Source organism: Sander lucioperca, chromosome 5 (genome assembly GCF_008315115.2).
Source record: "Sander lucioperca isolate FBNREF2018 chromosome 5, SLUC_FBN_1.2, whole genome shotgun sequence".
Taxonomy (NCBI): domain Eukaryota; kingdom Metazoa; phylum Chordata; class Actinopteri; order Perciformes; family Percidae; genus Sander; species Sander lucioperca.
This window is the reverse complement of record NC_050177.1, coordinates 12,490,429-12,503,196: the sequence shown is the minus strand read 5'-3', so window position 1 is coordinate 12,503,196 and position 12,768 is coordinate 12,490,429. Positions and strand designations below refer to the sequence as shown.

The 12,768-nt window shown below is 37.6% G+C and overlaps 1 protein-coding gene across 1 annotated transcript; it reads right to left on the bottom strand.

The window, feature by feature from the left end:
* Positions 1-6,118: 6,118 nt before the first annotated feature.
* On the bottom strand, positions 6,119-10,452 carry sptssb (serine palmitoyltransferase, small subunit B). Its single transcript, XM_031301003.2, has 2 exons — positions 10,349-10,452; positions 6,119-7,700 (listed from the first exon to the last, which is right to left on the bottom strand). Exon 2 carries the CDS (start codon positions 7,647-7,649, stop codon positions 7,407-7,409), a length of 243 nt encoding a protein of 80 aa, XP_031156863.1. The 5' UTR covers positions 7,650-7,700; positions 10,349-10,452; the 3' UTR covers positions 6,119-7,406.
* Positions 10,453-12,768: the final 2,316 nt, after the last annotated feature.

Genomic DNA, 12,768 nt, shown 5'->3' with positions numbered 1-12,768 from the left:
TGTAATATTTACAGTATTTCAGTTTTCAGCCACAGTTTCAAAATAAGGACCAATGGAATCAATAAAATTTGCATCAAAGCATTTCTGATTCTGGATCCAATTCTTTGCAAGAAGGCAAATTTGTCAACAAATGGCACTGGCATGAAAGCTACGTACAGTAGTAGGCTACAATGACAAGCAATGGTGCACTGATTCGCACTGATTCCCACTGAGTGCTGTATTTTGTATTTTATTGTCCACTGTGTAATGGTTGATTGAAAGAGCTCATACACTTGTTTGCAAGTTGTGTTGTTTGAAGGCAAAATTAGCTTTTGTTACATATGTTAAATGTTGTTGCACGGTTACAGCCTTTTGCAAACAAAATGTGTCATTTTGACCATGAGTGCCACTGTTTCGGCCTGTGTGTTAACTGTTTTGAAAATGTGGAGTTTGAGTTGACTGCTGCATCAAAGCAATCAAGAAAAACTGTAATACATGTAAACCAAAATAAAATCTATTAGAGTATAAGAAATTAAGAAAATATAATAAAATCTATTACAGTAAAGTATAAACATCTATTACTGTAGAGTATAAGAAATAGCCACTATTGACACTCAATCTCTTCTGTCTTAGACCTCTTCCATCCATGTTGGCAAAGAACAACACAGACGCTGCACCTTTAAGGCCTGCAGACTGATTGCTAATTGAAGATTAGTGTCAAACAGGTGCTTCAGTGATGTCATACTGATGTAGGTAGTTTCTAATGGTTAGGAACAGATGGTTTCTGTTTGGTTACCATAGCTAAAACAATGGAGTTTGGACTACTTGAATGACATCCGTGTTAACTGTTCTGCAAAAGGGTGGGGAAAATGTGTCCATCCAATGAGAAAGAGTTAACACATTTGCAAGAGGTGTCTTCTGCTCTGCTGAGACAGTGATGATGAAAACCAAGTGGATCCCAGTTTCTTTAAGAAGGTCAAAGCAATCAAGAAAAACTGTAATATAGGCCTACAGCAGCAGCATACTCTGAAATATACCACAATGTGAACCACCTAGTCAAAAGTGAATTATTGGCTCTATAGTGCTTTCTTAACTAGATTCAGAGACTTGTGATGATTCTACGTGTGCATACAATAAGATTATTGTTATCACAACTATACCACATTGAGGAAAATATGATTTCTTTATTTGACCACTTGGTGGCAGACTCGTGATTTAGGTTTAACCTCAAGGATCCTTCATGCACAAAAACATATATATATATATATATATATATATATATATATATATATATATATATATATATATATCAGCTCATATGAACACCTACTAAAAGCTGTAATATTTACAATATCCAGATGGCCATAAAGATGTTGCTTTAACAAGTATATTTAGGAGCATAAACATCCTGCTTCTTTATTAAGCTACACTGCTGTTCACCAACTTTTACTACAGTTTGAGCCAAACGTAGCACAACATGTTTCCATTTAAAGTCCACTGACCATGTCAGGGTTTGGCTCCAGCTGCGGTTTAACGCCTTGCTGGGCTTCGGTTTTTATTAGGCCAACCACTCCTAGACTCATATTGACTGATTCGTAGATCAGATATAATGTACTGTGGAGCTGGGAGCTGTGTCATAAGGAGAATTCCTCCTCCATCTTTGATCAACAAGGCATGTCAATAATTGCACAATCACTCTAAATGCCACAGCACAAACCTTGTCTGATTGCACCGGGATCAGTCAAGAAATAAAGCTGGTGTACACATGCAGTAGAACATAAAACAATAGATTAATTTATCCTCAAAACATGATACTGTGATCCTGTACATGATCTCTGTTGCGGATGCAATTACATTCACAAATCATGTTACTCCTTGGGCCTTTGTGTCTAATCTAATCTAACAACAATTGTTTGCCAACAATGTTTTTAGAACCTCTGCTTTTCTCTGAAGAGTTTCAACTCAAAAAGAGAAATCCAACAATTAAAGAAAGAAAATGTACAAGTAGAGAAGCTTGTTGGCTGACAAAGTTTGAAAATATGAAAATGTATTCTATATCCATAAAACGGTTGACTTAGTATGAATGGGACTTTTTCGAAATAACCTTTTCTTATCATTACAATGAAATTACGGTTCAAAGAGTGTTTAACCAAGACAGTACACACACAGAAACACACACATACACACGCACGCCCAACCGTGCAAACAACGTTCCCTGAAAACAGGCCTGTTAAATGACACTATAGTATATTATATTAACGGGGTATTGTCATGTCCTGTCTCTCTTTTTTATGTTAGAGACTTTTACATTAAAAAACTACCCAATCATTGCAATTGCATTTGTTTTCACAATAAATCACAACACTGAGTCATACAATTAACCGGAAAACATTCAGATTTATTGGTCACATTAGTTGATCATACAATACAATGTAAAATTAATCTGATGTCTTTAAAATATACTGATTTTGTGGCAAACATTTTATTAAGCCATAAACTGGAGCAAATAATACAATTATAATCAAATTAATGAAAGCAGTTTTTTGTTAGTGACTTTAAACTAGATAGATCCTGTTGATATCACCCTTAAAGGCTGTCCTTGTATTGTCAATATGATGTGTATTACTAACACACCCAATACATGTGTTTAAAGATATAATATTATATATTTCTGCATTATTGTCGTAATCGTAATGGTGTAATTTTGACCCCTCTAGTTGCTCTAATATCCGTCAAAACACGGGAAACACAAAATGATACAGAGTAATTGTAAATCATACAATCTCACAGAATTATACCCAGTCACAGTAAAACAGCCCTTCTCCTGACACACACCATACTTTTTTCATTACAAGAAATAAACAGCTGTCACTTAAACTCTCCATCCAGGCTATACAGTGTGACATTGTGTGTCACAAAAAATAAAATAAAAATCATAAAAACCTCAAAGACATTTCAGAGAAGATGTCATGAAAAAGTCATAGTATAGTAATGTTTTGGAACCTCTCTGTCTGTGGACGTGACAGTTGCTTGGAGTTCCATGTAAACACAGCAGAAACAATACACCACCCTGTGAGTGTTTTGTCTGCAGATTAACAAAGAAAGATTGCTTTGTTTACACCTTGTCATTATGGAGATAACCCCTGGCCTCTACCTTCATGGGATACAAATTACAGTTTTTCTTGATTGCTTTGACCTGCTTAAAGAAACTGGGATCCACTTGGTTTTCATCATCACTGTCTCAGCAGAGCAGAAGACACCTCTTGCAAATGTGTTAACCCTTTCTCATTGGATGGACACATTTTCCCCACCCTTTTGCAGAACAGTTAACACGGATGTCATTCAAGCAGTCCAAACTCCATTGTTTTAGCTATGGTAACCAACCAGAAACCATTTGTTCCTAACTATTAGAAACTACCTCCATCAGTATGAAATCACTGAAGCACCTGTTTGACACTCCTTCACACAAATCTCCAACTAGCAATCAGTCTGCAGGCCTTAAAGGTGCAGCGTCTGTGTTGTTCTCTGCCAACATGGATGGAAGAGGTCTAAGACAGAAGAGACTGAGTATCAATAGTGGCTATTTCTTATACTCTACAGTAATAGATGTTTATACTTTATTGTAATAGATTTTAGTTTTATTGTCTTAACTTCTTATACTCTAATAAAAATTATTTTGGTTTACATGTATTATATGTAATATTTACAGTATTTCAGTTTTCAGCCACGGTTTGAAAATAAGAATCAATGGAATCAATAAAATGTGCATCAAAGCATTTCTGATTCTGGATCCAAATCTTTGCAAGAAGGCAAATTTGACAACAAATGTCACTGGCATGAAAGCTGCATACAGTAATAGGCTACAGTGACAAGCAATGGTGCACTGATTCCCACTGAGTGCTGTATTTTATATTTTGTTGTCCACTGTGTAATGGTTGATTGGAAGAGCTCATACACTTGTTTGCAAGTTGTGTTGTTTGAAGGCAAAATTTTCTTTTGATGCATATTTTAAATGTTTTGGCACGGTTACAGCCTTTTGCAAACAAAATGTGTCATTTTGACCATGAGTGCCACTGTTTCGGCCTGTGTGTTAACTGTTTTGAAAATGTGGAGTTTGAGTTGACTGCTGTGTCAAAGCAATCAAGAAAAACTGTAATAGGCTACAATGACAAGCAATGGTGCACTGATTCGCACTGATTCCCACTGAGTGCTGTATTTTGTATTTTATTGTCCACTGTGTAATGGTTGATTGGAAGAGCTCATACACTTGTTTGCAAGTTGTGTTGTTTGAAGGCAAAATTAGCTTTTGTTGCATATTTTAAATGTTTTGGCACGGTTAGAGCCTTTTGCAAACAAAATGTCATTTTGACCATGAGTGCCACTGTTTCGGCCTGTGTTAACTGTTTTGAAAAATGTGGAGTTTGAGTTGACTGCTGTATCAAAGCAAATCAAGAAAAACTATAACATCAGAAGTTCTTCATAGACTCCGAGGCAGACTTGCACCACGTAGGATAGTACGAGAAAACGCTGGACCTGAGAGGAGAGGAAGTGAGGTGAAGGAAAGGAAAGGACAGGACAGGAAAGAAAAGAAAGGGAGAGTTGAAAAGGGAGAGGAGAGGAGAGGAGATGAAAGGAGAGGAGAGGAAACAAATAAAATAAAATAAAATAAAAAGGAAAGAAAAGAAAAGAAAAGAAATGAAATATGAACAATGGTTAAAAAAATGAGTGGAGAGGAAAGTAAAGGAAATGTGAAGGGAAAAGAGAAATGGAAAAGTAAGAAAGGAAAGGAAACAAGATCAATGGAAAGGAAATGTGTGGAGAGGAGAGGAAAGTTTAGGAAAGGTAAGGAAAGAGGTAAAGAGAGTAAATAAAGGGAGAAGAAAGAAGAAGAAGGAAATGGAAAGGAAAGGAAATGTAAGAAAGGAAAGGAAATGAAAGGAATGGAAAGGAAAGGAAAGGAAAGGAAAAGAAAAGAATGGAAAGGAAGGGAGTAGAGAGGGCTTCAGCGGTACCTTGGGATGAGCTTAGTGTACATGTGCAAGTTCAGAACTCAGGGTGTTGCAGCAATTGGGAAAAAAACAGGATGGAGGTTTCCAGTTGCAAGGCATAAACATAGTTACCTGATGAGTCCCTAAACTGATAACAATGTCCTGCTCGCTCATCCACTATTGATTTCACACTATTCTACCAGCAAGTCTTTAAAACATGTTTCTTTTATCATCCTTAACATTTTGAATTGGATTTGAATTGTTTCTGTGAACATAGACCTCAGGTAAACAGAGCTTTGTGGGCATTGAAGCGTTGCCTAGTATCTGCAGTAGGGAAAGCAAAGCCACTGGGTATTCATGTATGCACTCTCTAGGTAGAACTGGTTAGGTGGCTCTGCCTCTTATTGTGCAAAATCACTTTATGTGGTATAGTCAATTGTGTCAGGATTGTGCGACCCAAAAGCCTTTGTTTTGCTTGTTCTTGCATTTCAAAGTAACTGCTCTGCTTGACTAAGGGCATAACAAAGTTAATATACTGTGTGAATATATATTTTAAACCATCAGTATGTACAAACATTCATATCAAAAAACAAACAAGGATGAGAAAGACAACAGTCGTCTAAGTATCATCAGATGTCTTTATTTTCTGACTATTGCAGTGATGTGTTATCATGTATAAATGAAACATTGATTTTGGTGAACAATGAAAACAGGAAATGTCTGGGACTACTACATCTGTTTTAACAAAACTGAAATGAAATGACACAAACTGGAACAATATAAAAGCACTGTCAGGTGGAAAAACAAACTAAAGAACAAATGATGTGTTATTTATTGCCACAAGAGAACACAGATATAAATAATCAAAAACGTTTGGTAATTGACATTGTAACCAGCCAAGCATTTACCATTGAATATAAATATATAACTACATATAAATAAAAGGAACTTGGGATCATGATTAGACTGTAGTCAGTGAGCCCTTTAACAAATAAGATGATCTTAAGCACGCAATGCTCATCACAACTACCAGAAACCCTATACAACTCATTCTCACTCCCTTTCATTCTCTATAGATCAACCATAGGTGAGGAAGACAGTTTTTTTGTTTTTGGTCAGTCAGGCTTTGCTTTTTATTCAGACCAATTTGCATTTTGCATGTGACAGCAAACAGTTCTGATTTGAGTTGAGAAGCTGTTGGTTACATAAAGCTACATCATTAACAAAGCCAAGCCTAAAATGCAAAGGTGTGTTGTATCAATATTTGCTCATTCGGTGTACACCTTCGAGCACACCTTCCTGACATACCAACAGTTTACAACGGGGGGGGGGGGGGGAAAGATCTATGCCATTATTTTTGTTTTATTACTCACAGACCAGTAAATCTGTAAATTCCACAGCTGTGTAACAGATTGTGACGCTTTTAGATTCATTGCACAGCTTGGGCCTTTCTATCTACTCTCTCTTGAAAGATCAGCTATTGAAAATGTGCAATGTACCCTGTCAGTTAGTATTCCAGTGCATGCAGGCAACTAAAAAGGTGATAATGGTTCTGATACAAAACCATAGATCAACCAGTAACATGTCAAAACATCTTGGAATGAGTTCTAACTCCTGTTTTATCAGAGAGCAATTCCCAATCGGTGATAACATGGCGTTGAACATGCAGCAGATAAACACAGTTAAAGGGGAACTCTGAAAGGAGCTTTCCTAAGGCTGTGTATGAACCATGCACTCCCTCGTTTACTTGTTCACTACTCCAGTAGTAAATTTAGAATTCAGACACTTATGAATCATTTTGCGTCTATAAAATGCAATGATTGCTATATGGGATTTATTGCAGAAAATAGTGTCCTAGAACACAGCACTTTTTGCTCTATTGTTGGCACGTTTGTGGGCACTAAACGCTGCATAAATGTCACACTCCAAATTTAGACACTATAAAACGACAGAGAATTTAGTACACTACATAGTAAATGGCTTGGGGTTTTGAATCTGTCTCTAACAGGTTTTTTTTATGGAAGTGACATACTAAATCGCCGGAAGGCCCCTTTAAGGACTGTAGCATAAAAGTCATGATGGAAAGAAGAGAGTCTAGTATTTTGTAGTGAGACGAGTACTATGTACTACCCATGTATAACCCTATCATGCAAAACCCAGAGGTGGTATGCACTCACGCAAGGACATATGGTGAGAAAGACAAAAACAAATAGGACAATCAACATTTCACAAGACGTTTCACAGCGAGGGGGTGAAAGTAATGCAGAGTTGTGTGTCTAATACCATGGGGTAACACCAGAGGGCTTGGGATGTAAAGAAGATAGTAAGGCTCTGATTTCCAGATCATTTCATTAAGATCTTCATATTTTCAGTGTTGATTATCTGAGGTGCTAATCCGTCCAGTTGCTGCCTCTTTTTCCTCCATATTCTCTCCATCTTTTAGTTCATGAGTGCCATGGTGCTCTCAGGCTGGCCGCCAAAGATCTTAGAGAAAAACTCCAGTGCGAGGCGCACGTGGATGGGCACAAAGACATACGAGGTGTAGATCACCATGGCGATGGCGGAGAAGAGGATGGAGTTGAAGATGGACTTTTCCCAGGGCTCCAGGACATAGATGCCAGTGATGAGCAGGTACTGGTAGTACAGCCAGGACAGGTACTCCCTTAAGTTCTTGAAGTTCATCTTTCAAGCTGGGCAGAAGGAAAATGGAGGTGGAGTGTTGTGAGATTCAAGCTGTAGGAAAGAGATGGTTTGAAGGGGGGGGGGGTGTGTGAAGGTGAGGGAGGAAGACAGAGGATTTGGAAGAGATTGATCAATTTAAAAGAAAAGAAAAAAGAACATGCTCATGAGCACACAGAGAACACAGAGGCAGTACCTCAAGATAAAAAATACTCCACTACAAGTCCTGCATTCATAATGTTACTTTAGTAGAAGTACAGAAATATTAAATACTAAACTCAGAGGATTTGGAAGAGATTGATCAATTTAAAAGAAAAGAAAAAAGAACATGCTCATGAGCACACAGAGAACACAGAGGCAGTACCTCAAGATAAAAAATAATCCAATACAAGTCCTGCATTCATAATGTTACTTTAGTAGAAGTACAGAAATATTAAATACTAAAAATCTAAGGATTCATAAGGTAGAAGAATGGCCCCTGTCAGTATTTTATAATATTGGATTATCATTAGAAATTACTGTGTGAGCAGCATTTTATGTTGCTAGGAGTAAAGCTACTTTATATACTGTCAGGTAGTTTAATCTATAATGATACATCATACTTTATGAGCCGATTATATATTTTGTAAATCCTTAATCCTCAAAGTTGTTAAACGAATGCAGTGAAGTAAAAAGTCCAATATTTTCCTCTGAAATGTTGTGGAGCTGAAGTAAAAAGTAACATTAAATGGTAATACTCTCAACTTGCGTACAGTATACTTGAGTAAATCTACTTAGTTACTTTCCATCACGATTTACTTCTTACATACAACCTGTATTTTAGTTGGTCCATTTAATGAGGGAACACCCTGAACAAGAGGAATTTAGTTTTTGGAAGAAAAAATATCGACTACCACTATAATTTTTCAATCATGAATACTAATACTCAGATTAAGATATGTTCTGCCCGGTGTTAACGTTATCTTGGAAAACTGTGTAACCAAGATGAAAAATAGTCCTTGGGGCTGTGTGTTTATTAATAACCAGGTGTAAAAGGGAATTAGATGCACACCCAGCCCCCCCCCAAACCCATAGCAGAGCCCTGAGGGGGAAATCAAGCAGGCCTCATGGGGTCTTCTAGGATTCATTTCTGTGGGTAGAGAAACACCAATGAAATTAAACCCAGGAGTCCCAACATCTTCACTTATTTTCCTGGCACACATACAAGTCTTACCACACACCTGGGGCACTTACAAAGAGCTATGTTTATGTTATGCGAGAAGGGAAATGAGAAGAGTTTTCTACATGCACAGGCCAAAACATGCACTTTAACAAACTCGCTTGTTCTAAAGCTTTGTTTGCAGGAATTATGGTGTTTGTAATTAGTGTACAGTATACGTTTTCTAAATACGCCTTATTTGACTAAAAACTATATGTTTATATGACATGTGCTGTCAGATGACATACTATGCTGTGCGATTAAGTCCATCCCCTACTGTATAAAGTACTGGTTGCTATTAGAATGTCTTTAGTCATACTCTGCAGAGTGAAATCGTGTTTTTTTTGTCTTGTTTTAAATAAAGGTCCTTAATTATATCACCATCTTGGTCACCTTGAATAATTCATTAATTAAGTCGTACATAGCGAAATCCACAACACTTTGCATTACATAATAGCTGCAGGCATTAACAGATCCTGCCACACAGGTCAACAGGTGCACTACAAGCGTCTCCCTAAGAAAATCAATTAGAAACAAGAAAATAAAGTGGATCACATTACTGCAGTTCTTTACACTGGCATCCTGTCCCTCAAAGAATTGATTTTAATAATAAATACTACTGTTAGTTTATAAAATCACTGAATGGTTCAGGGCCAAAATGCAGTTCTGATCTTTTGCTACATTATGAACCATCCAGACCTCTCAGGTCATCTGGGACAGGTCTGCCTTCTGTGCCCAGAATCAGAACTAAACATGGAGAAGTAGCATTCAGTTTTTATACACCACATATCTAGAACAAAGTCCAAGAAAACTGCAGGTCCGCTGCAGCGCTTAGTTCTTTATAAAACAAGGCTGAAGACTTTTCTGTTTGACACTGCCTTTTATTAAATCAGTTGTTTATTTCTTACACTGTACTGTAACTTATACCGGTCTCATTGTATTTTAGCTGTTTTTTTATGCTATTATCTCTTTAATTAATGTTTTTAATTGCTTTTTAATGTTTTATGTAAAGCACTTTGAATTGCCTTGTTGCTGAAATTTGCTAAATAAATAAAGTTACCTTGCCTTGCAGGTGTAGCCTACTGACCTGGAAAAAACAGGATAGGTCCTTTTTTTTAATAGCTACAGTCTACTCTGCAGGATGTAACCATATAGAATTCCTTGACATAAATACTACAGCAGGACTGTTATACTGAAGTTACAAGCATTTAGATGGTGATCAGTATCCTTTAACCTGAATTTGGATGGTACCTTTATTCAAATGCCTTAATAAATAGGCTACCTCAATTAAAAAGTTTGGCCCACACAACTGCAAAAGAAAGTTAAACTCCCTGCAAAGATGGTATAAATGTATAATGAATAATGATCTGCACATAGCAATGATACATTCCATCACTCCTCAGTTTAATAGAATGAATATTATAGAGGGGATATATCAGCTCTTGAGCGCTCACTGTAGCCTGTATTGTGTAGGCTATAACCAAATCCATATGCTGAGACTCACCTTAGCAGCGGACGTGAGATCCCCTGGAGATCTACTACTGATGGAGATAATTACAGGACGAGCTACAGACAACAGCCCGCAACCCGCTGCTCCGCTGCTTTGTGTGAACAAAAAGCCGCCTCACCAGTTTGCCACTGGCCTATATGTAGGTCATAGACTATGAAAATGACACCACGCCCACTACTAGTGCTTACACTCACCTGTAGGTGGTGACTGAGGCCTGTGTGTGTGTGTGTGTGTGTGTGTTGAAAAGAAAAGCATTTGAGGCTCTGGAGGAGTCGGTGTTTTGGTTGCAGCTCTAATGCAGCCATGTAAAAGTCTTTGTGCAGCAGCTTTAAACTTTCTTCAGTCCGTGACGCATCTGTCCCACCACGCTGCAGCCCGACGCTGCGTCACAGTAGCACCGGGCAGCAGGTTGGATAACAAACCGTGTCAGCAGGGCATCACACTGGTATGCACGGTTACCACAGCGTATAGGGATGTTGTAGTTCATGCAAGTTATTATATGGACACTAAATATTGAACAAATATAAAATCTTACACTGAACGTAAAAATTATTCCGACAGCTTAATATTCAGCTGCAGTCTTTGCACAGTTGAGTTGTCTGTCCTGCTTCTCTTAAGCTTTATTTACTGTACGACTAAATAAGAAAAGTTAACAAGCTATACATATTTTTATCACTTACATGATAAGAATATTTTGCAGTGTTTCTATAATACCATCTATAATAACATTTATAGGACCACAGTGTCATTCTGAAACCTAATTAGCACTTTCAAAAACAAATGCAAATAATATCTTGGATCAGACAGTCTCTGCTCTTTTATCCTCATACATTTAGCATACATGTGTTTCCGCATTTTGGTGGTAGATATATGATTATGTATAATAATTATGAATGATAATGCTACATTAAATACAAGAACTCAGAAACTGAGAACTGACTGAGGTGTGTGACTGGTCAGGTGTGAATCCAGAAACGTTTTATGCACAACTCTTAACATGTCTTGGAAAACCACTAAAAGCCTAATATGCATACTCTTGATACAAAATATATAAACTTTCCCTCTATTCTCTTCAAAGTCCCTGCCTAAATGAAGGATGTGAAAAACCTGAATCTTTGAACGCACAACTCTAACAACCCTAAAAAATATTAAATAAAAATAAAATTCAAGCAAGCTCAGAAGTTGTCCCTTTTGCTTTAGGGCAATAAGAAAATGTCATCTCCTATTTGCACAATGTTTGCTGACCTGCTCAATTCTTGCATTTGACTTGACAACACTATTCATTACTGATGTGTAAACACGGGCAGCGCCGCCTCTGTAGTGCACTGGTTACGCATGGATACACTGTGATTTTGTCGACGTCACAAGGATGAGGACTGGTTTAAAATCCCAGACACATTGCCTGAATAACATTTTCCCGTTGTAGAGATTTAACACCTCTTTGTAGTATAAATATTGAATGTCTTTGCATAAACAGTCCTGACCTGCTTTGCTAAAAGTAGTTTGGAAATCAGTATTCAAATCAGAATGTCAGCCTTCTTAATAGCTCAGGTACTGTTGGGAATCGAAGCTCCATCAACATGCCATTGGTCTTCTTATACTGAGAGAAAGTCGGTCTGTAATGGTAGGAATTAGGTAAGGGGGCTAGAGGCAAAGCAAATGGGTCAGAAGAGCTCAGTTTGTGCACATGATGCAAAGATGGTGAGAAAATCAGATCAACAGGATGGTGATCAGAAAAAAAAGCAGAAACCGTACTCTCGTTGCCCAAACACACCTAAACACTCAAGAGGGGATTCACCTCATTGACTTTCTTTTACCGTTCCACCAGCTCAGGTTTGTGAAAAACAAGACCAGGATGCCTCCTCCCTCTTCAAGTTAGAATGTGAGACATGTCACACAGACATGTGATACACACATTCCTCTGGGGTCTTAGATTACATAAAGCCTCATATCAGTAGGTCTGCACAGCCATGCAACAAACCTAGTGATAAAAAACTTAAGTTAAATTATGGTTTGAATTTAATGCTCAAGGATGTGTGTGCGCACCTTTCATGGTTTTACATTCCTAAAATCATCAGGGATCATCATCATTAGATTTGCTCCTAAAATGTAATACAAACTCTGCCCTTTAAAGCCATTTCAAACTACTCAGGGGTTTTTAAAGTGCCCATATTATGAAAGAAATCACTTTTTCTGGGATTTGGGGTGTTATGTTGTGTCTCTGGTGCTTCCACACACATACAAACTTTGAAAAAAATCCATCCATGCTGTTTAGAGTGAGATACAGTTTCTGAATGTGTCCTGCCTTCAGTCTCTGGGTGAGCTGGTCAAAATCTGCACGGCTTGTGACGTCACAAGCCGAAACGAGCAGGCTAACCGCAACCATTAGCTCGTAGCATGCTAACGCTAATGCT

What these genes read in the sequence shown, in the direction of transcription:
- sptssb (XM_031301003.2), bottom strand. Translation starts at nt 7,649, where the DNA reads ATGAACTTCAAGAACTTAAGGGAGTACCTGTCCTGGCTGTACTACCAG.